General features: G+C 46.0%; 1 protein-coding gene across 1 annotated transcript in view; it reads left to right on the top strand.

Annotated features, from left to right (window-relative positions):
* dph5 (diphthamide biosynthesis 5) overlaps positions 1–25,191 on the top strand; it is a 100,808-nt gene that overhangs the window by 16,792 nt on the left and 58,825 nt on the right. The window contains exon 3 of the mRNA XM_038794746.1: positions 3,287–3,395. Within this exon, the coding sequence (XP_038650674.1) occupies positions 3,287–3,395 (109 nt within the window). The remainder of the gene's footprint in view (positions 1–3,286; positions 3,396–25,191) is intronic.

Consider the following 25,191-nt stretch of genomic DNA (forward strand, 5'->3'; position numbering starts at 1 on the left):
GATGAATTGATTATGTAAAAAGAAAATTGTCAAACTCATGGCATTTATTTTTGGTCAATGAAATGCTGCTGGGTCTGCTGCTATGAATGGGATGGCTGCAAGTACACTTTTGTATGAATGAAGTGCAATTTTCTATGTGCATCTGTCCAGGATGTGTCTGGTATAGCCCCAGTTACTGAAATAATATTAGTGTCTGAAACTAAAAGTTTCACAAATTACCAGTGACTGCCAGGTGCTCAGTAGTGGATGATAAGCGATAGGTTTTAAATGTTTTTGAAAAACATACATTTTGAGCATTCTCCTCTAGTTCTGACATCAGCATTAGAAGGGGTTCAGTAAAAGCTAGTGGAAACCTTTGTGTGAAAGTACACATCATGCCCTTCTGTTACAACACCATGGGCTAATGCACGGTCTTAGTCTTAATTATTTCGGCTTAACGGTGTCCAGTGTTCTTGGGCTTTCCTTTTTTTTAAAAATGGGATAAGAAAAGACCAATTCCCTACCTGTGCAATCATGAATTCTATCACCAGACTCAATCCTGGGATAGCAGGATTGTCATATGAGGACAAATTGGGTCAACTGGGCCTATATTCACTGGAATTTAGAAGAATGAGAGGGGATCTAATTGAAATGTATAAAGTTCTGACAGGGCTGGACAGACTGAATGCAGGGGTGATGTTTCCTCTGGCTGGAGGGGTCTAGAACAAGGGGTCACAGTCTCAGGATACGGGTTAGGCCATTTAGGACTGAGATGAGGAAAAACCTCTTCACCCAGGATGGTGAATCAGTAGAATTCTCAACCACAGAAGGAAGAAGTGCCTCCACGGAACAGGCCCGCCCGCAGATCTGTGGGCCCAGATCACGGGCCAGGCCACTGTGGCCCCTCCCCCCGGGACCAGATCCCCCCGTGCCAACAAGGACCGCCCCCGCCGACTTACCTGCCAGGTATCGCCATGTGGAACCATGCGTAACACACGCTGGCGGGACTGGCCAAAAACGGACGGCATCTCGGCCCATCGGGGCCCGGAGGATTGCCGGGGGTGGGGGGTCGCTGCAAACGGCCCCGACCGGCGTGGCGTGAATCCCGCCCCTGGCCAAAAACGGCGCCGGAGAACAGGGCAGCCGGCGACGGAGCGGCCGCCCTCCGGGGATTCTCTGATCCGGCGGGGGGGGTCGGAGAATCCTGCCCGACGTAGTAATAATAATACTCGCTTATTGTCACAAGTAGGCTTCAATGAAGTTACTGTGAAAAACACCTAGTCGCCACATTCCGGCGCCTGTTCAGGGAGGCCAGTACGGGAATTGAATTCACGCTGCTGGCTTTGTTCTGCATTACAAGCAGTTTAAACACCTACAAAGGGGGAGCAGCACTGTCCCCATTTATTTGAAGCCATTTTTGGTTTGGGTTGGATTAGATCAGGGACAGAGTATGAGATCTTTTATTAGTTTAAAGTACATTTACACAGGTTCTGCATTTTAAAGAATAACACAACAAATTTACAAAATCATGCATCCCATTACAAGAATCAAGAAAAAGAATAATCCGCATACATGAGTAGAGAGAGTCAGAAGAACAACATCATAACTGGCTCAATACAATCAACAGACATAAATGGGTACCCATACAGCCCCACCAGAAACCGAGGGAGAAACAGGTTAAGGCCATGTAAACCATAGGGAAAAAAGGTGCACACCCTCCCACACAGTGTCAGCCCATAACTACTGCGAGAAATCATGATAAACACGCCGTGCCATGTTCAGGTATGCACCAATACACATCTCTCCCATCTCCAGCAGCAACGAAAGCACCAACAAACCACCACAGCCTCTTCTCCTCAGGCACCAGACCCATCAGTACCCATGTAGGAACCAAGCACAGATTTGCCATACCCACCAGAACAAAAATATAGAAAATAAGCAAAAACCCCAGTTCCAAGGGGAATTACATATACCATACAAAGCAACTTAACCTTTAATTAAGGCCCAGAGTAGAACAAACCATCATTCCATGCTATTATGTAGTGGGGACCGGCAACAATATGTTCAGATTATGATCAAACCTTCAAAGTCTTCAAGAAAAGAAAAGGAAGGAATGGCTAGAACTACCAGAACTAACCCACCGGATAACAAGGGATCAGGACTCCATCCATGCTCCATATGACTTCCGCACACGCCAATCAACCATCAATGAAGACGAGAATAGGTCGCTCAATCAACCAAGGTGGCACCCCTTGCCCCCCAGGGGAATACGAGGATATTTATCAAGCATAGAACTCGGCTCGTCGCAGACCCCCATGCACCGAAGAAACAAAGCCTAACTGCCAGGATGCCCCCAACAAGCACCTTCGAAAAGGGACGCCGCAAGCCCCCAGAGGCAACAGGATACTAGCCACAGCGTCGGGCCTAGCCCAGCACATCCCGACACATAGGAAACTATATCCTCAGGGCCTCCAAAGCCTGCCACTCAGCTGAATCCATAGCTTCTCTATCCCATCCAGGGCAAAGCATTGTCTCCCCATATACTCAGAAGAGAAGGATGATCACTCCGGCAGCTGGTGGAACCCCAACCTGAGAATAAGAAGAACCATCAAGACTCTCTGCGATTGGGGAGTGCCGATTCCCTCCTTCCCAGTACAACCGGGGGAAACTCCCAACAGACCACCAGGATTAGAAACTGCACCATGCTCACCTGAAAGAAGAGAGGTACTGTTATTGGGTTACGGGGATAGGGTGGAGGTGTGGGCTTAGTTCGGGTGCTCTTTCCAGGGCCGGTGCAGTCTCAATGGGCCGAATGTCCTCTTTCTGTACTGTAAATTCTATGAGAACAAAAGAAGCCCTTTTGGGAAGAGACACCCAAATAACTCAGACTAACCACCATCACAGAAAGGATGCCAAAAGCGATCACTCTCCTTAACAACCTGTCCACGATTAACCAGTCTCACCTCAGTGTGCCCCATTATTAAATCTCCTTGTTCTACCAGCTCAAAAGATGACCACAGAGGGAGACTCACACAAATGAAGGCTCAACCGCAGGAGCCAGAAGGAAACCAGTCCTCCCAGGATACAAAACCTGCCCAGGCCGTCAAAGGGTAACGGCACGGATTTTTCAACTCAAATACCCCAAAAATCAAGAAAGAAAAAATAATGAATATCCCCAAAAAACAGATACAGATTAGCTCACTGGGGGCTATCCATAATCTCAGTGAGGACTGAACTAACTTTTATAAGTTTAATTGTGTCTCTGTTGCACTATTGAATTTCCAACATTCTCAATTTTCTCCTGCAGGGCAACAACACATAGTGACCTAGTTCTACGAGCTGTAAAAGCTGGAATTCAGTACCACGTTGTACACAATGCTTCCATATTAAATGCAGTTGGCTGCTGCGGTCTACAGGTAAAGAACTTTTAACTGCTTTCTCAGTTCAAAAAGCGTGCCATGTGTATTGACATTCTGAATTGTTTAATTGTTTGCATCACATGTCAACATCCTTGTTAACGTAGAAACATAGAAAATGTATAGCGCAGAAGGAGGCCATTCAGCCTATCGTGTCTGTTGTAGGTATGTATTTTTGCAGCTAAGTATTATAAGTCAAGGTGATAAAGAGATGTTCAAGTTGTTATACTGAATAATGTTGTGTTAAATGCTGGATTTTAAAAATACAAGTTTTAATCTTACTTCCCACACCACCCCCCCCCCCATTGAACAAAAGTTGCGAAAAGATCTACCGGTATGTATTCTTTTTCACCCTGCTCTCTACTGATGACATAAGTAAGCGATAAAATTCTTTGTTGTATTGCATCTGAAAATGAGGTTTCCTAGTATCAGACTCACTTCAAAGTTGGTTGCATGTTTGTATCTGGTCTAAAGACGCTAACTTAAAACCTCAGTCAGTTATCAGAACTTCCAATCTCGTAAGAGATTTCTTTTCATCAAACATTGAATTTTTTGACGAACTGGCATACTGTGGCCATTGTGTTTGTGTCTTCTCTAACATTGATCTGTCACTTTAATATTTTTATTGGTGTTTTGAGTTATAGATACAGAAAAAAACAACTGGAAACTGAGTTTTGCATATAACAGGCAATGCAACAACAGTAAAAAATCCAACAATAGGAATAACAAAATCTGAGCCCCGCCCTGTCACCGTAACCCTGACTGGGGCTCCAATGCTACTTAATATTTACATCTATACATTAGCATTCAGTATTTACTGTAGTTTTTTTGGGGTTCAGCCGGGCTCCTGCTGCTTGGCGGCAGGGGATGCCCCCACCTTTACCCCCACAAATGTAGTTGGGGTCTTTTCCCTCACTCGTCGGTAGATGCCATTCCACTGGTGGTGGGGGGGGGGGGGGAAAGAAGAGATCATGCTCCCCCCTTAAGCTTGCCTTCGAGGGAGGGTGGGTGCGTTCTTTTCCCCAGTTTCTCCCCATGTGGGGGAGGCCTGTGATCCCTCCATTAAGTGGCCCTCCTCGCAATTCTTTCCCTGTTTGTCACGAGCTCCCATCCCTCTGGACGGCTTTCCCTGTCCCCCGTCCCTACCCCTGCTTCCCCCTACCCTAGTTAGCTCCTCCCCCTCCCCACTGGTTGCTGCACAGCTCCAGCGTCTCAGGTTCGATTCCCGGCTTGGGTCACTGTCTGTGCGGTGTCTGCACGTTCTTCCTGTGTCTGTGTGGGTTTCCTCCGGGTGTTCCGGTTTCCTCCCACAGTCCAAAGATGTGTGGATTGGCCATGCTACACTGCCCTTAGTGTCCAGAAAAAGTGGGGTGAGGTTACTGAGTTATGGGGATGGTATGGGCTTGGGTAGCGTGCTCTTTCCAAGGGCCAGTGCAGACCCGATGGGCCGAATGGCCTCCTCCAGCACTGTAAATTCTATGATTCCATGAGATCGCTCCCAATCTTCATCCCAAATCTTTCTTCACCCGGGTTGACAAGTTAATCATGGCCTTCGCCTGGTAGGGGCAGGGCTGGCAGTGGTCTGGTCCTGCCCCAGACTCAGGGAATTCTGGTCTGTGAAGAGGCTTGTGAATTTGTTCCATGTGCTGTGGAATCTCTCCTTGGACAATTTTATTTTGAATTTTATATTTATAGCCTCAGGAATTCGGCCAGATCTGAGAGCCATTTTGAGGCCTGCCGACTTTCACCCCAGCAGACGTCTCCCCTGATGATCAATGAAGACCAGGCATCTGCCCCTTTCCTTGTCCAGAACTCTGGGTTCTCTGACACCCCGAAAACCGCCACAGCTGGGCACGGCTCCATCTCGGCCAACACCTTGGACATAGCCTCGAAGAAGGGCATCCAGAATTCCCTCTCTGCTCTCACAACACTCATTCTGGCTCATGTGCACTCTCACTGCCTGCCCTGGACAAATTTGTTGGTCTCCTCCGGGGCGTCAAAATAATACTCTTTCGCCTGGTATAAGCTGGCAGGGTAGAACATGACAAACCGCGCCTTGCTTTTGTATGGGGAGGATTTGTCGCTGTTCAACTCGGCCTGGCACTTGGACAGGTCTGCCCCAATGTCTTGATGCAAGCAGGTAGTACATCCTTCCCACTTGCACCCTCTTGCACCTATCACCCACCTCAGGATCCACTCTTTGTCCTGTGAAACTTTACAATTATGGCCTGTGGAGGTTCCCCGGCTCTGGGCGGTTGCCAAAGCGACCTGTGGGCACGCTCCATCTTTGGGGGCTTGTCAAAGTCCTCCTCGCCAACCAGTTTCCTGAGTATCGCTGATGCGTATTCCGTGGGGTACTTCCCCTCCATGTCTTCCGGCAGCCCCGCGATTCTTAGGTTTTGGCGTCGAGACCTGTTCTCCTGGTCATCTATTTTTTCTTTTAAATCCTTCTGGGTTTTGATCAGGCTTGCCACCTTGGTTTCGAGTACCGCGATCCGGTTCCCTTGGTCTGTGGCGGCCTTCTCGAGGTCTCTCGCCATCGACTCTTGGGCCTCAAGCCGCCACTGCATTTTGGCCATGAGCCAACCTCATGGGGCATAGCCTCCCTCATGAGACCATTTCTGCCTCCACTGCTGTCTTTTTTTTTAATAAACATTTTATTGAGGTATTTCTTTGGCATTGCAACAGCAACAAAATCAACAATGTACATAGCAAGAAAAATATAAACATAGTGCAAATACCGCCTCCCTCTCCCACAGGTCCCACCATTGCTTACCCCCCTAATCTACACTAACCTAACCCACTCCCCCCCACTCCTCCTTCTGCTGACGATTAATTCTCTGCGAGGAAGTCGACGAATGGTTGCCACCTCTGGGCGAACCCTAACAGAGACCCTCTCATGGCGAACTTAATTTTCTCCAGGCAGAGGAAGCCAGCCATGTCCGAAAGCCAGGTCTCCAATTTCGGGGGCTTTGAGTCCCTCCATGCTAGTAATATACGCCTCCGGGCTACCAGGGAAGCAAAGGCCAGAATGTCTGCCTCTTTCTCCTCCTGGATTCCCGGATCCTGCAATACCCCAAAAATCGCCACCTCTGGACTCATTGCCACCCTCGTACTTAATACCATGGACATGGCATCGGCAAACCCCTGTCAAAATTCCCTAAGTTTTGGACATGCCCAGAACATGTGGACATGGTTCGCCAGTCCTCCCGCGCATTTTGCGCACCTGTCCTCCACCCCAAAAATCTGCTCATCCAGGCCATTGTCATGTGAGCCTGGTGAACAACCTTAAATTGGATCAGGCTGAGCCTGGCACACGTTGCGATCCCGTTGACCCGACCCAACGCGTCCGTCCACAGGCCCTCCTCTATCTCTCCCCCCGGCTCCTTCTCCTACTTTTGCTTCAGCTCCTCAGTTTGCGACTCCTCCGAACCCATGAGCTCTTTATATATGTCCGAAACGCTCCCCTCTCCTATCCATCCTCTAGAAACCACCCTGTCCTGAATCCCCCTTAGCGGCAGGAGTGGGAAGGTTGGTACCTGCCTCCGCAGAAAGTCCCACACCTGTAAATATTGAAATTAATTTCCCCCCCGCCAATGCAAACTTCTCCACGGCCCTCATACTCTTTGTGTTTAAAAGTACAGCCTCTTAATGACAAGATTTTGAATGCTCACAATACAAAACTAGCTTTCTTTTTTAAATGAAGTTTTATTGTTTTGCCAGCATTATAGAGAATCAATATAGTATGCAATTTCAATATATAAATACATGTAAAATGTTTAAATATATCTAACGTATATGAATATATATTCAGTCTTGTGTTTCAACAAAGTTGGACGTTGTGTCTGATAGGATTTCTGAAGAAGCGAGGTTTTTATGATATTTACCAATCATAGTTTGTTTTTGTTGGATATTTGAGTATCATTTTTTTTATCATAGAATTTACAGAGCAGAAGGAGGCCATTCGGCCCATTGAGTCTGCACCAGCTCCTGGAAAGAGCACACTACCCAAGGTCAACACCTCCACCCTATCCCCATAACCCAGTAACCCCACCCAACACTAAGGGCAAATTTGGACACTAAGGGCAATTTATCATGGCCAATCCAGCTAACCTGCACATCTTTGTGACTGTGGGAGGAAACCGGAGCACCCGGAGGAAACCCACGCACACACGGGGATGATGTACAGACTCCGCACAGATAGTGACCCAAGCCGGAATCGAACCTGGGACCCTGGAGCTGTGAAGCAATTGTGCTATCCACAATGCTACCGCGCTGCGTATTTAATGTACACAGTGTGAGAAATATGCGGTTTCCTATTGATGTACAAAGTAAATTTCAATTTTAAATCTGGACATGTCTATTGATTTTGAGTTTAAGTGTCTGTTCCTAAAGAACATACATGTTGCCCTTACCATGTCAGAATTCAAGATTCACAAATTTTAAAATCATTTTCTACAGGTTTCTCCTCGTTGATAGTTTCAGGTTTTCGCAAGATTTTGGCAACAGATTTCTTGTGGTTATTTGTGCATTTTGGATTTTTTTCACTATCTAATAATTTTTGATCAGAATTCCAAGACGATTGCATATTGTGTTTCAAGAATTTTTTCCATTTGACATTTTGATGTATGGTTTAATTTCTGAACCATTTCCAAAATAAACACAAAGAATCCTAGAGGCAGGGTATCTCTAGCAGAATCACAATGTTCATTTCACTAGAACATAGAGGAAGTCCCTTTGCAGTATTTTATTACTTAATTTTTCTAGTTGAGATAGAAATATGTTGTTCTGGATAATTTAGGTTTTGGGGAAGTTAACGATATGCCATGGTCCATTTCTCCCACCCATTAAAAACATCCCTTTGAAGTGCTGTGACTAATGCTGGGTTTTTTAAATTGTGTTTTTTCATAATTTCATTAATTATATCATGAGATTGGAGATAGTGGAGCATGATTCTCTGTTTTGTTTTTGACAAAATCTCTTTTTACTTACAGTGGCTTTTTTGCTGAAATTAGCAAGTGGGGGGGGAGAAACACAGTCCATTTTAAGTGTTTGTTTACTTTATCTTGGATAAAAATGTCAACGATTATAGATACCCCTAGTGGCCTGTCTTTGATAAGTCAAAGGACACTGCTTTTGGTTTGACAACACAGTTTTCCTGTCTGGAGTCAGTCATTTCATCAAGAAGGGAAACCCAGAGGAAATGTAAACTACGTCAGTCAAGCTACTTGTTCAATGAATCATTTTTTTTCAGTTCTTTTAACACGCCTTAGGGCATGCAATATATTTCTATTGGAATACTTTTTCTGCTTATAATGTTTGTAAACATTTGGCACCTTCAGATTTAGCAAAGTATTGATTTCAGTGGATCAAAAGCTTGAATAAAAGGGTGGTGATAGGTAACATCTGTGTAAGTGTTTCCTCTCAGGAAGCAGTCCTTAACAATTTTTTTATTTTAAGGTCACTGTTAAGAGAAATGTTTGATCCACAGTTTAGAGATGGTTGTTTTTTATGGATTAGACAAACAGTTGTGTTATCAAAAACATCATGGAAGATCCAAAACTTCAATATAAAGTTATGTCATTTAGTTAGTGTAGCTGCTCGATAATGTTTGACTTACACATAAGATTCATTGTGGAACAATCCAACCTTGGTGAAATATCAGATTCCTATAATGCTGATACTGCTTTTATCTTAGAAGTCGTAAGTTCTTAACTTGCATCCTGAAACTCGGGTAGACCTAAATTGTACAGAAAGGCTATATTACCTGTAATGTTCTTGTCAGGTGACCTGATTTATATTACAAGAACACTTGTATCTAAAGCTATAAGCGATTTATTAACATTAACTGTGGGCCAAATATATATAAACAACAGATGAGTAACAATATGAACATGCACAAGCAACCTCTCTCCCAGCTCCCTAGTCAGTCTGAGGTCACCTTACTCTAACATTCATTTGTATACTAATGAGACTCCTAGTGGTCAGGTGGTGAATTACAACTTAACCGTGATATTGTACATCCCCTTTCCTTTGAAGGAATAAATTAATACATTATCATCAGTATATTTACATGTGATATCATTAGCCTGTGAGTCTAACAGTAATATATTTTTTCTTTTAAACTTTTAAAACTGTGTTTTATATATCTACACACACAAGTACAGCAAGGATAGTATGTACAAATAGTCCAAATCTACAAATTGAGTCGATCAGGTTTTCTTCTGAGTCTGGTTGATCTTCTCAAAGTTTGACCTTGCTGCTCAGAACTTGTAGATTCAGTGTTCTCCATGACATTCTCATGCTGAGGAACTGCTGAACTATCTGACACTGCAGCTGACGTTGATTCTGACAAAGATTCATCATCCACCATGTTGCTGTGAAAGTCTTCTCTGGTTTTCAAGAGCATGCGACGATTTCTTCTTAAAACTAACCTGTCCTCTGTACATTGAAAGAACGAGGTGCTACTTCTTCAAGTACAAAGGCTTTTCTTGACTAATTGCCTGAATCTTCTATTCTCACAATGTCATCACTACTCAGAAGTGGTAAAGTTCTAGACACTCTATCATAGAACTGCTTTTATTTTGCATTTCCTGCAGTATCACTGCACTCTCCTTTTCCAAGTATGGAAGTGTGGTACGCCACCTTCTATTCATAAGTAACTCTGGTGGCGATCTACCATGTGACAATGGTGACATTCTGCAAATCAGTAGTGCGAGATATGGATCAGATTGGCTGCCCATTGCCTTCTTCAACAATTGCTTGACAATAGGTACACCTTTTTCGGTTTTGCTACTGACTTGTGCGTACAACAGACTTGACCTGATGTGATTGAAATCATACGTGACTGCGAACTGCTGCCACACTTTACAGTTGTCACTCAGGACAACTTGAGGAATTCTGGGTCTAGCAAAAATTGACTTGAAATATTACACTGCTTGCCGTTATGCTTGACGGTAGAACCACTTCGGGCTTGTTTGAAAAATAGTCTATGATAATTTAATAATCTTTCCCTCGTAGGTGAAAGAGATCCATAGTTACTTTCTGCCAATGCGCCGTAGGTAAATTGGAAATTTGCATAGGTTCTCTTGTTTGCTTGCAACGATGCGTCTGGCATGTATCACAACAACTGACCACCCTGTCAATATCCTGGTTTATACCTGGCCAGTAAACAGAGTCACGAGCTCTCCGTTTACAATGCTTAATCCTTAGATGTCCGTCATGTATCCTCTTAAGTACATTCTTGTGAATAGATTGAGGTATAACTATAATGTTCCAACGAAATACCACTCCATTAATGATACTGAGTTCAGATCTTATATTGTAGAACTCCATACATTGACCTCTGGGCCAGTGTGAGTTGATGATCTTCATCACCTCTTGAAGAATTTGAACCTTCCTGGTCTCTTCTTGGATCTCATGTAGTTTTGTATCTGATACTAGTAGTAGTGTGGAAATAAGATTGACATGCAGATCTACATCTTCAGCAATTTCACTACTAATATTTTGTATCAGCACTTGATAATGCATCTGCTAAGAACAAATATTTGCCTGCCGTGTAGATGAGATTGAAGTCATAGCATTGTAACTTCATCATCAACCTCTGAATGTGCAGAGACATTTGGTTGTGATTCTTCTTGATGAGGTGAACCAAAGGACGATGAACTGTCTCAAGTGTGAAAGTTGGAAGGCCATACACGTAACAGTGGAATTTCTCCTAGCCTACAACTAAACTTGATGGGCAGCACGGTAGCATGGTGGTTAGCATAAATGCTTCACAACTCCAGAGTCCCAGGTTTGATTCCCGGCTGGGTCACTGTCTGTGCGGAGTCTGCACGTCCTCCCCGTGTGTGCGTGGGTTTCCTCCGGGTGCTCCGGTTTCCTCCCACAGTCCAAAGATGTGCGGGTTAGGTGGATTGGCCATGCTAAATTGCCCGTAGTGTCCTAAAAAGTAAGGTTAAGGGGGGGGTTGTTGGGTTACGGGTATAGGGTGGTTACGTGGGTTTGAATGGGGTGATCATTGCTCGGCACAACATCGAGGGCCGAAGGGCCTGTTCTGTGCTGTACTGTTCTATGTTCTAAACCTAGGCATTCTTTTTCGATTTGAGCATACCCCTGCTCTGTTGTCATCATGGATCGTGATGCATATGCGACTAGTTTCCAATTGGCATGCTCGAGTTGGAGAAGAACCGCTCCTAGACCATCTTTCAACACGTCTGTGACACTAATCTGCTTGGATGGGTCAAAAAATGTGAGAATTGGTGTGGTGGTTAGTGAAATCTTGAGCTTCTTCCATCTTGCTCATGTTACTAAGTCCAGGTGAAATTCATTGTTTTGTGCAGGAGATCACGTAGATGTGTTGTTTTCACTGACAGGTTTGGAATGAATTTCCCTATAAAATTGATCATACCCATCACTCGTAAGATGGCTTTCTTGTCGTGTGGTTTTGGCATGTTGAGAATTGCTTGGATTTTGTCTTTGTCAGGTTCAATGCCACGCGATGAGAGCTTGTCACCTAGGAATGTGACCTCAGTTACTCCAAATTGGCACTTTTCCTTGTTGAGCTTCAGCCCATTTCTCCTGACGCTCGTTAGAACTTTAAGCAACCTCGTATTATGCTCTTCTATGGTTGAGCCCCAAATAATGATATCATCCACGCACGCTCATACACCTTCGATGCCTTCGACTATGTGCTCCAGGGCAGCATGGTGGCGTAGTGGGTTAGCCCTGCTGCCTCACGACGCCTAGGTTCCAGGTTCGATCCCGACTCTGGGTCACTGTCCGTGTGGAGTTTGCACATTCTCCCCGAGTTTGCGTGGGTTTCGCCCCCACAACCTAAATATGTGCAGGATAGGTGGATTGGCCATGCTAAATTGCCCCTTAATTGGAAAAAATTAATTGGGTACTCTAAATTTATTTATTTAAAAAACATTTTCTTTAAAAGAAAAAAAAGACTGTGCTCCGTGGCACAGTGAAACGTTTCTGATACCGAAATTACGCCAAACAGCATTCTCAAAAAGCAATACCGTCCAAATGGCATATTAAAAGTGCAGTACTTTGTACTTTGTCCCTCTAGCTTTAGCTGCCAGAAACCTTGAGATGCGTCAAGTTTCATAAAGAAGTGTGCAACTGCCATCTCAGATAACCTTTAGATTGAGGGCTATAGTTGATTATCACTTCTCTTAATCAGAAATGCGCTCCAAAAGTAGTCCATAATATTTGTGAATGTGGGGTAAATGGTGGTGTTGGAGTGAATCTGCGTCATCGTGTTGTAGGTAGATCAAGTAACATTTCTTCCTTGTCATAATATTACGGATTTTTAAAAATAAATTTAAAGTACCCAGTTCTATTTTTCCCAATTAAGGAGCAATTTAGCGTGGCCAATCCACCTACACTGCACATCTTTGGGTTGTGGGGGTGAGACCCATGCAGACACGGGAGAATATGCAAACTCCACACGGACAGTGACCCGTGGCCGGAATTGAACCTGGGTCCTCGGCGCCGTGAGGCAGCAGTGCTAACCACTACACCACTGTGCCGCCTAATCATAACATTACAGTTAACTAGGGGCAGCATGGTGGCACAGTGGTTAGCATTGCTGCCTCACGGAGTTGAGGTCCCGGGTTCGATCCTGGCTCTGGGTCACTGTCTGTGTGGAGTTTGCACATTCTCCCCGTGTTTGCATGGGTTTCGCCTCCACAATCCAAAGATGTGCAGGGTAGATGGATTGGCCACGCTAAATTTTCCCTTAATGAGAAAAAATTAATTGGGTACTCAAAAAAAAATTTTTAATTTAACGAAAGCATCCTTGCCATGGTCAGATTCAGATCAGCTAAGTCAGGACAGACCAAGGATCAAACGGGAATGTTTCTGGTATTTATGGTGTAGCTATTTCCAGTTCTAACCAGCTGTTGTATTTTTTGAGCTCTGAAGATCTTACTGTTCTAATTTTAAGGAGACATAATTATACATTACATGCCATGTTGCTTCAGTGGATAGACAGGTTGCCTCCTTGTCTCTATCCTTGTTGCATTTATGTTGTTTGTGATCAACCATTAAGCATACTGATGCAGAGTCTTCTGGGAGATTTTCCCCTGAGTCATTAAGTTAACTTTGTCTTTGCAAGGGCAGCACAATGGTGCAGTGGTTAGCAGGGTAGGTGGATTGGCCCCTTAATTGGAAAAAATGAACTGGGTACTCTAAATTTATTTTTTAATGACTGTCTTTGCAGGAGTGATGGCCTCTGATTTGGTCATTCTTGTGTATTTCTCGTTTGCTTCTGTAAAAGCTTTGGTTTGTCCTTATAAAACACATATTGATTCACCACAATGAACCTCTTCTCCACATTTAGAAACAACTTTAACCAAGCTTTTTGTCATCCCATCCCAATTTCCCCCTTCCTGATGTGGTGATCCTGAAAAGCCCCGAGGAACAATTGTTCCGATTAAAGGTAATATATAAAAGCAAGTTGTTGGTCCTCGGGGATGACTGATTCTCTTCTACAGCTCTCAACATATGCTACTATTCTGAGAAATCTAGTAGGTGCATTCAGATACCAGCAAAGTGATTGTGACATTGTGTTGATTGTTCGGCTAACAGGAGCATAATTGGTACAGAGACACACCTTATCTCACTGTGGTCACAATGAAAGAAAAAAAGTAACAGAACTAAGTGCAAAGGGAAGAGCTCATGATAAAATCTTTTGCATTTGTACAGAGTGAAATTGAAAGTTAAGGGATTTAACAGCCTCTGTACTTCAGGTTTGGGGATTTTCTGTTTCTGTGTTCTATAGCTTAGAACTTGTTTCTAATGCTTTTGCAGAACAGAACAAATGCAGGCTGGCAAGTACTTAAAACTCCAGCCTACATATCTAGTCACTGCAGAGCAAAAGTAAACTGATCAAGAAGAATGTTGATTATGTTAAATCAAAAAGATATATATCTCGAGCGTGACAGACTGAAACTATACAGCGATGTGGTCAGACCACACCCAAGAATATGCGTCTGATTTAGTCACTAAGGCACAGGAGGCATGCTCAAGCTTCAGACTCGATGCAGGAAGAGCCGTAAGGCAAAAAGACCCTTGTTACCATGGGTTTAAATTATAAAGAAAGTCTGGAAAAATTGAACTTTTCATCCATGAAATGAAGTGTTTGAGAGTGGATGTACTAAAGCTATAGAAAAGGTTAATTTAGCACAAAACTGGATGTTTTAGTAGGATAGTGGAGGTAAAAACCTTGGAAGTCATTTAAGAGACATTTGGAAGCTGTGATCGGTGGTTTATTGTTTCCTTAGAAGAACAACTGAATGGGGAAAATGTCTTATTCGTATCCTGAATCAGTGGTTCTCAACTGGGGTCAGTAGAGAGGTCCACAAAAATAATGTAAAAGTGCTTATACCAAGCAGGCGAGTGCTGTAAGTAAGCAACCACTCGAGCATCGTGGTCATGGCTTGGATCTTATCTTGCTTCCTCCTGGATGCCTGCCACTTCTTAAGGCAGAGTTTTTCAAACTGCGGGTCATGACCCGCAGGTGGATCGCGATGGGGTGTCAGGAGGGTTCCGGAACGATCAGTTCTGTAAATTCTATGAAATAATTCTATGAACTCTACATGCTCAACCAATCCAGCCTGGGGTCATTGCAGTGGGATCTTTGCAACTGTGTAATGCAATTTATTTTAAAAGGAAAGTGGGCAGCACGGTAGCATTGTTGGTAGCACAATCGCTTCACTCCAGGGTCCCAGGTTCGATTCCGGCTTGGGTCACTGTCTGTGTGGAGTCTGCACATCCTCCCCGTGTGTGCGTGGGTTTCCTCCGGGTGCTCCGGTTTCCTCCCACAGTCCAAAGATGTGCAGGTTAGGTGAATTGGACATGATAAATTGCCCTTAGTGCCCAAAATTGCCCTTAGTGTTGGGTAGGGTTACTGGGTTATGGGGATAGGGTGGAAGTGTTAACCTTGGGTAGGGTGCTCTTTCCAAGAGCTGGTGCAGACTCGATGGGCCGAAAGGCCTCCTTCTGCACTGTAAATTCTATGAAAAGTTGTGGCGTTCCCGATTGCGGGAAAAGCGCCCAATGGCTGCAACCGGCTTTTAAGAATGCCAGCCTCAACCGGCTTTTAAGTTTGAGAATGCTGGTCGCGAGAGATTGGTTTCCAGTCACGTGCAAATTATTTCCTTGCTGTGGTTGCTGAACGCCACAGTTCTCTCCTCTCCGGCACCATGGGTGCGATTCTCCGCACCCCACGCCGGGGGGGGGGGGAGAATCGTGGGAGGGCTGGGCAAATCACGACACGCCGCCCTGGCAACCCCCGTGATTCTCCCCCCCCCCCCCCAAAATGGCGTGTCGCGTTTTTCGACAGGCCGCTCGGAGAATCGACGCTCGCCGTTACTCACGGCGACCGGCGATTCTCCGGCCCGCATGGGCCGAGCGGCCTGCCGAACCCAACCGGTTCACGCCAGCGCCAACCACACCCAGTCCCTGCCGGCGTGAACAGCGCGCAACCTCTGTGTTTGGGGCCTGTGGGGGGCGGAGGGAGGATCGAGCACCACGGGCGTGCTCAGGAGATGTCTGGCCCGCGATCGGTGCCCACCGATTGTCGGGCCTGCGTCTCTAAAAGACGCACTCTTTTCCCTCCGCGCCCCGCAAGATCAAGCCGCCATGTCTTGCGGGGCAGTGGAGGGGAAGTCGGCAACCGCGCATGCTGGCGCGGCTGACGTCACTTAGGCACCGCCAGCCGCGTCATTCCTGGCGCGCCGCTTTGACGCAAGCGTCAAGGCCCGGCGCCCGAGATTCACGCGCCACCGCTCCTAGCCCCCTGGGGGGGAGAGAATAGGGGGCGAGGAGCGGCCTCCGACGTCGGAGTGAAACACTCCGGGTTTCACTCCGGCTTTGGCTGTTTGTCTCCCTTTGGGAGAATTCCGCCGCATATCTATGGTGCTGAACGCCCTCAACAGTGACTCTCACATGGAGCTGAACCAATACAGAGGCCAGCACTTTCAGGAAGCCGATATGAGCAGGAGAAATTCCTGAGATACAGCTGCACTCTTTATGTTGGGAATCAGCCGTTTTACATTACCAAGGAACAGATCTATGAATTCTTCTCAAAAAGCAATGATATTAAGCAAATCATTATGGGTTTGGACAAGATCAGGAAAACTTCCTGCGGATTCTATTTTGTGGAATATTACACATGGTGATGCTGAACAGTGCATGAGATTTATTAATGGAACAAGCTTGGATGATTGATTGAACACATTGGGATACTGGCTTCAAATAAGGCAGATAGTTTTTGGGCGAGGGAAATCTGGCGGTCAGATATGTGATAAACATAGGACAGATTATGACACTGGCAGAGCTGGATTTGGAAGACTGGTCCCAGAACCAAGACGGAAATTCTAGATTTTCACTGACTACGTTTGAGATCATGAAGCTTGAACCTTGATAGAAACATGGGATTGAAGAATACAGCTGACACGTTATTGCGTATAGCTTTGTGCTGTTCACTCTTTCATTGGCCCTTCTAACTCTTTTTAATAATTTCAAAACAGACGCACCCAGTTTCTGAGGTGCAATCATGGGCCATGATTGTATGCCCACTCTGCGCCCAAATGGCATCTCGCCGCATCGCAGTGTGGCCGATAGAAGCTGGGAGACCCCGCTCCCGGAATCTAACCACCTTGCAACGCTTCACGAGATCTAACGCTATCTAGCGAGACATTGTCATGTAAATCCTGCCCATTGTGGCCGGGGCCACGTTTTAGCAAATATACAGCTAGCCTCACTGTAATATGCAGATTCGTGAGGTACCTGAGGCATGGGATGTGTCTCCTTCACCTCAGGGGCCTCGGGCAAGTGCCAATCAGTACTGGTATCCACAAACAGGGACCAGCTAGAACAGCACTCGTGGGGGTCTCCCAGGAGATTGGAGGCCTCCAGGTGCTTGCTCTTTGGGCAGGGTTGTACCCTGGCACTGCTTGTGCCGCCTGGGCACCCTGGCACAGCCAGCATAGCACTGCCGAGGTGGCATTGCCAGCTGGCAGGGGCACTGCTAACCTGGCACTGCCAAGGTGCCAGGCTGGCATTTTATGCACAGTGGTGATCGAGCCAGGGGTGCCCTGCAGGAGGTTGGGGGGGGAAGTTGGGAACACTCACAAAGTGCATTAGGACTGGCGGGAGGTAGGGGATTGCTTCAGGGGCTCCAGAGATCGGGACACCTGACGTCCCGATCTCTCACTACACCGAGGAGTTCTGGCAAGTGGAGTTCCTCAGTGCGTAAAACAGGGCTATGTACCTCAGCCTTCATCAGGTGAGCTGCACTCTGAAAGCTAGTGAGTCAAAACAAACCTGTTGGACTTTAACCTGGTGTTGTAAGACGTCTTACTGTGCCCACCCCAGTCCAACGCCAGCATCTCCACATCCTGATTCTCTTCATCATTGAGTGCATACATCATAGGTGTTAGACCAATGTTGTTTATGGGGTTAGGCCAAAACAGGAAGTTTTCATTATAAGTTTTCAAACCAATTGTATCATAACATCTGAGGGATGAGAATGACATCACGGTTTCTTCATGTTCCCTGCCATGCTTATTTAATAATTTAGCAACTCTGGACACAACTAGCCAGACAAGGGAAGAAAAGCCCAAACTAATCGGCTGCAATGCACATACAAAATAAAAACATAAGAAGAGGAGGCCGTTCAGCTCCTCAAGCCTGTTACACTACTCAATTAGAAGATGGCTGATCTTTTTTTTTTAATTTCTTTTTAAATTTTTCCAATTAAGGGGCAATTTATTTTGGCCAATCCACCTATGCAGCACATCTTTGGGTTGTAGGGGTTAGACCCACACTGACACGGGTAGAATGTGAAAACTTCACATGGACAGTGACCCGGGGCCAGGATCAAACCTGGGACCTCTGCGCCGTGAGGCAGCAGTGCTAACCACTGTGCCACCGTGCTGTCCCACTGATCTGCCTCTTAACGCCATTTACCCACCTTGGGTTCCATATGCCATAATACCCTTGCCCATCAAAAAATAAATCTCAGATTTGAAATGTTCAACAGCTTTTAGGGGAAGAAAGTCCAGATTTTCATTACCCTTTGCATGAATCAATGCTTCGCCCCTAAACAGTGAACTAATTATGTAATTTTTTAAACTTCTCTTTAATTTTATTCGTAGTTCCTGGCCTGGATTCTCCACGTCAAAATCACATTTGGCGCGGGGGGCAGAGAATGGTCGCCAAACCGGAAATTTGGACCGGCGCCGCTCCCGTGATTCTCCAGTCGAGAACTACGTGGCATGGGTATGGGACCATTGACAGAGCCCCCCCCCCCCGATTTTCCACGCAAAACTAGCCGAGTTCCTGACGGTGTAGTTCTAACCACCTATCGGCTGTCGGGAACGTCGGATGGCAGCTGCGGACTCAATATGATCTTGGGGGGGCCTACATTTTTGATGCAGCTCCGCGGTCCGAGTCCGCCATGTTGCGTGCGCGGACTCCTGACCAGAAATACAGGGCCCCGTATCCGCAGCCAGAGCTGCGAGAACCACTGCGGGGCCCTGACAGCCCCCTGCAGATGGGAGAATGACTCAGGACTTTCTTAAAGAAAGTCCAGAGTGAAACGCCAGAGTTTTTACGCTGGCGTGGGGACATTGTCCCATTATTGGAGAATACTGCCCCCTTTATTTCTTAAATCCAGAGGCTTTGATTCCGTACAGAGTTAACTTGAAATGTAATTTTGTTGTATAATGCACATCCTATTAAAAGATCCAAAGCACTTTATGCACAATAAATTTTTTTGAAGTATAATGGCCGGGAATCTCCGATCCCACGGCCAAGTTCTGACGTCGGAGTCAAAAGCGGCGCGAGCCACTCCGGCGTCAATGGGCCTCCAGGCCCAGGTATTCATCCCTTCCTAGGGGCCTAGTATGGCGCCAGAGTGATGTCCGCTGCTCTGGGACTCGAAAGCCGCCGCGCCATGGCCGGCGCGCGTCCGCGCATGCACACTACGGCCGGCGCGAGTCCACACATATGTGCCAGGGCCGGCGCAAGTCCGCACATGCATGCGGGTTCCTGTCTCCGCGCCAGCCCACAGGCAATATGGCAGAGCCCACCAGGGGCCCGGCGCTGAGGAGCATAGGCCCCCCACGGAATTAGCCCGATCGGTAGGCCCCGAGGATTCTCTCACCCATCACTTCCATGCTAACTTTAGTAACATTATCCACTAACTTAGTTTCAGCTTTCACATTTATAGCAAATGACACCATTCTGTATTGCTGTTACTGTACAAGTAATGGTCACAGGGTTTAGAATCTTAAATTCAAATTAATATTTCAGTGGGCACAATGAACAATGTTTAAATCAATTGCAACGACTGTAACTCTATGAACATTATTTGCTTCACAGTAACTTTAGGTACTTGAGGTTAGTACCATCCTCACCCCTCCACTTTATAAGCTTAGGTGCAATCCCGCCTGCCACTGTCCCCTTCCCCATACTTGCATTGGTTATTTTGGTAACATTGTAAAATAGTAAACTTCGGTAAGTTGCTTAAACAAAAAAGAAAGACACACATTTATAGAGCACCTTTCATGACTTTAGGACGTTACAAAGTGCTTTACAGCCAACAAAGTGCCTTTGAGGTGTGGCCACTGTTGTCATATAGGAAATGTAACAACCAATTGACAAACAACAAGGTCCCACAAAACAGTAACATGATAATGGCCAGATAATCTGTCTTTGTGATGCTGATCAGAGGATAAATATTAGTCTTGACACAAGGAAGAGTTTCTCTGTTTGAATAGTGCCATAAGATATTCTGCATCCACCTTTCTCTCCCTCAGTACTATGCTGGAACATCAGACTAGATTTTGTGCTGAGGTCCTGGCGAGGGGCTTGAACCCACAACCTTAAGGCTCAGATATGAGAGAGCTACCACTGAGCCACGACTAATATTAAAACTGTGCTGATCCTGCTTATTTTCTGCACTGTTGTTATCTGGTTTTGGTCCACAACTGGTTTGATACCACTTCCCACTGTTGGAGACTAGCCAATAATCTAGAATCTTCAAAAGGGAAGTTTGACAACTATTATGCTGAGCACAGGGTCTTGCTGGAAATAGCCTACAGAGAATAATTTGTTCTGTTACAATAAATGCAACAATATCGAAGATCAAACATCTACAATATAGAAAGCTATTTTGTCACCGAATGTATTGTGGTTCACAGTGACCAATAGCCTACTGAAATTACTTTTTTGGTACACAGCAGTAACCACACAAGGAAAGAAAAGTCTGTTCCACTTTCATGGTTAATATTATGAGCTCTGTTGTCAGTGTGAAGTTCCTGTTCTTTAATTTTACCTTAGCTGTGTTTGTAAAACACATCTGTTTCGCTTCACTGCATTATAAACAGCTGTAGCCTCTTTGTGGTAACCAGTACTATTATTTATATAGTTTGACGTGTTGAACTACGTACATAGTATTATGGTGTTTACAGTCAGTACAGCAACATTCTACTATAGCTGACCTTTGCCACGCTCCCATGGCGAGTGTACAGACCAACAATACCAACTCCCAATACTTCCAGCTGCACAGGGGCACCAGACAAGGATGCCCACTGTCCCCGCTGCTGTTCGCACTAGCAATTGAACCGCTAGCAATCGCGCTCAGGGCAGCAAAAAATTGGAGGGGGATCCGAAGGGGAGGTAGAGAGCACAGAGTCTCACTCTATGCGGATGATCTGCTCCTCTATATCTCGGACCCACAAAGCAGCATGGACGGAATCATCGCGCTCCTGAAAGAGTTTGGAGCCTTCTCGGGCTACAAACTCAACATGAGCAAAAGTGAGATCTTCCCAGTACACCCGCAAGGGGGGGGGGGGGGGGGGGGGGGGGGCAGCACTAAAGGGGCTGCCGTTCAAACAAGCCCGACATAAATTCCGCTACCTGGGGATCCAAATAGCCCATGACTGGAAAGGGATCCACAAATGGAACCTCACCAGCCTGACGGAGGAAGTTAAAAAGGACCTGCAAAGATGGAACACACTCCCGCTCTCCCTCGCGGGGAGAGTTCAGACGATCAAAATGAACGTACTGCCCAGGTTCCTCTTCCTGTTTAGATCCATTCCGATCTACATCCCCAAGGCCTTTTTCAAAGCGCTGGACAAACTCATCATGGCGTTCGTATGGGGGGGTAAAAATGCTAGGATCCCAAAGAAGGTCTTACAAAAAACAAAAACCAGGGGAGGGTTAGCCCTCCCGAATCTACAATTCTACCACTGGGCAGCAACAGCCGAGCGAGTAAGGGGATGGATCCAGGAGCCAGAAGCTGAGTGGGTGCGTGCGGAGGAGGCCTCCTGCATGGGAACCTCCCTTCGGGCCCTCGCCACGGCAGCACTCCCATCCCCACCCAAAAAACACTCCAGCAGCCCAGTGGTGACAGCCACCCTCCAATCCTGGAACCAACTGCGGCAGCAACTTGGCCTGACCAAAATGTCGAACAGGGCTCCCATCTGCAACAACCATAGGTTCAAACCAGCACTGACCGACGCCACCTTCAAAAGGTGGAGGCAGGACGGGGGGACACTGACAGTCAGGGACCTATACACGGACGACAGGATCGCAACACTGGACGAACTGACAGAGAAATTTCAGCTAGCTGGGGGGAACGAGCTACGGTACCTGCAGCTCAAAAACTTCCTACGAAAGGAGACAAGGACGTACCCACAACCGCCACGACAGACACTACTGGAAGACCTACTGGACGCAAGTATCCTAGAGAAAGGGAACTGTAGTGACATGTATGACCGACTGGTAGATAGGGACGACACCGTACTGGACGCAACAAGGAGGAAATGGGAGGACGACCTGGGGATGGAGATCGGGTGGGGACTCTGGAGCGAAGCACTGCATAGGGTCAACTCCACCTCCACGTGCGCAAGGCTCAGCCTGACGCAACTAAAAGTGGTACATAGAGCCCACTTAACAAGAACCCGTATGAGTAGGTTCTTCCCGGAGGTGGAAGACAGATGTGAACGGTGCCAAAGAGGCCCGGCCAACCACGCCCACATGTTCTGGTCTTGCCCCAGACTCGTGGAGTACTGGACAGCCTTCTTCGAGGTTATGTCCAAAGTGGTGGGAGTGAGGGTGGAGCCATGCCCGATAGTGGCGGTCTTCGGGGTTTCAGAACAGCCAGATCTATTCCTGGGGAGGAGGGCAGACGCCCTTGCCTTTGCCTCCCTGATCGCCCGCCGTAGAATCCTGTTTGGCTGGCGGTCAGCAGCACCGCCCAGAGCTGCGGACTGGCTGTCCGACCTCTCGGAATCTCTCCAAATGGAGAAAATCAAATTTGCCATCCGAGGGTCGGACGACGGCTTCCACAGAACGTGGGAGCCATTCATGCAACTGTTCCGGGACCTATTTGTGGCCAATGTACAAGAGGAAGAATACTCGGGGGAAGGTAGCGGGAGGGGGGGGGGGGCTACAGGTTCGTTACGGGGGTTCGATGGCTAGCTAAGGCCCAAAACCAAACTAAATAAACATGTTGAGGGGGGGGGGGGGGGGGCGCAGTTACTACTACGAAGATGCTTACCTGTAAATATGTATGTTAATTTTTGCGTGTTTGTTTTTTTTCTTTTTTCTTTCTCCTAACAATTTGTAATTTGTTCAATATAAAATATGAAAACTGAATAAAAACATTTATAAAAAAAATAGCTGACCTTTGCCCTGTTTAATCCCTTAATGAGAGCTAAACTTTTTTAGGATGTATTGGGATACTTTACATTTCTCTGTTGAGCCTTCACGTGTATATGTTTTTGTAAAATAATAGGTTTTGTTCCCTTCTATAAAGTTCTGTGCAGTCTTAAATCCCTGTATAAAAAAGTAATTTGTTGTAAAGGTACTGTTTGGGGCTGATTATTAGGGCAGTGTAGAGCACTTACCCATGTAATAGAGTTTTGTACAAATAAACATTGTCCAACTGGAAACAGGAGATTTTCCAAAAGAAAATTAAAAACAAAATCCGGTAGAAATTATTTCGCAAGACTGTTTCTGGTTCTATTAATTTCATGTTCACACTTTAAATGGCCCTTGAGTAATGTGCATAAATTAATTTTTCTCCTAATGATGTTTACTAAGAGCATGGCTAACATTTGCAAATGAGCAAAAAATAGTTTTCAGGCAGCTAAAAGCAAAATACTTTGGATGCTGGAGATCTGAAATAAAAACAGAACGTGCTGGAAAAACTCAGCATTTGTGGAGAGAGAAACAGAGTTAATGTTTCAAGCCTGATATGACTCTGGAAGTTCCACTTTTCTTATTTTAGTTTATCAGTGGGCACTGTTCCAATCTCTCTGAGAAAAGGGACTTGTGTTTATATGCCTGCACGATTTGGTATGTTTTATAAAGGACGGACCAAACCACAAGTGTTGGTGCATGACCTTTATGAAAAGTGTGCTTTATAACACGAGGTGAAAGCCTCAAAATAATTTACAGCTATATAACAATGTAAATAAATTTAATGAAACCTCAGATCACTCAGCTTCTAATCTTTTCAAAATGCAATGATCAAATCCCATCATCTTCCTATGATGGCTTGGAAACCATTTTCAAATTTTCAAACATGCAGGACCAGAAAGTGATCAATGTTGCATATGCTTTAGAAGTACAGAAAACAATAGGCGTTTAAGTGTCCAATATGGCAGGCGGCTTGCACACAAACATTCCTTAGCAGAAATGAATAATCACTATATTGGTAAACGGTGTTCCCGTGGCTGTACCCAAAACAGATTCTTTGCATGAACAGATTAGGAGCCCAATGCCTATTCAAGGCTGACTTTGCAAAATGTATTTCCCCTGATTGTAGCCCAAAGCCAGTTCACCAGAAAGTTGCTTGGAGCATCCAACATGTAACTTCAACTTGCTGGTCTCATTTAAATTAGACCCAAGGCGAGTTATTGTTACTCTCAGTCTTACTGACTTGACTGACCTCAAATTAACTTCCTTATCTCTTTCATTTCTGCCTCCAAAAAAACCTAGATTCCAAACACCCTCTTCCCCCTCGAACACAAAACTCCGCAGTCTTCAGGCATCATCAAGCTGTTTGTTGAATTCTAGATACTTATTTGTCAGGTCTGAATTCTTTCCAAAGCATTAGTTTTTTTTTAAAGTCTGGATGTCCAAAACTCCAAATGCATCAAAGCCAGTTATCTGTGCGGGAGTCCACAATCCATTTTAAATTTTGTTTTTTTTATTGTTCATGGGGTGTGGGCCTACAAAACTGGCAATGACTTGCCCGTATGATGTTGGTATACCTAGAGCAGTGTTTATCAAACTTTTATTCCGGGGACCCATTTTTACCAACCGTCGGGACCCACGCCGGCCGACTGTCGGGACCCACCATTTTCGCTTGCCTTTAATGTGACAGGTGAGCCTGCTTGGTCCTCACGATCTCACTTGCTTTGTCATTCAATGTTACATTTCTGTATGGGTTGTTCTTCAGAGGCCCTGGAGCTCACACCAGCACTGCTTTGCCCTGCTGTGGTCTCTCCTGGAGCTCACACCAGCACTGCTTTGCCCTGCTGTGGCCTCTCCTGGAGCTCACACCAGCACTGCTTTGCCCTGCTGTGACCTCTCCTGGGGCTCACACCAGCACTGCTTTGCCCTGCTGTGGATTCTCCTGGAGCTCACACCAGCACTGCTTTGCCCTGCTGTGGCCTCTCCTGGAGCTCACACCAGCCCTGCTTTGCCCTGCTGTGGCCTCTCCTGGAGCTCACACCAGCACTGCTTTGCCCTGCCGTGGATT

This window comes from Scyliorhinus canicula, chromosome 4 (genome assembly GCF_902713615.1).
Source record: "Scyliorhinus canicula chromosome 4, sScyCan1.1, whole genome shotgun sequence".
Taxonomy (NCBI): Eukaryota; Metazoa; Chordata; class Chondrichthyes; order Carcharhiniformes; family Scyliorhinidae; genus Scyliorhinus; species Scyliorhinus canicula.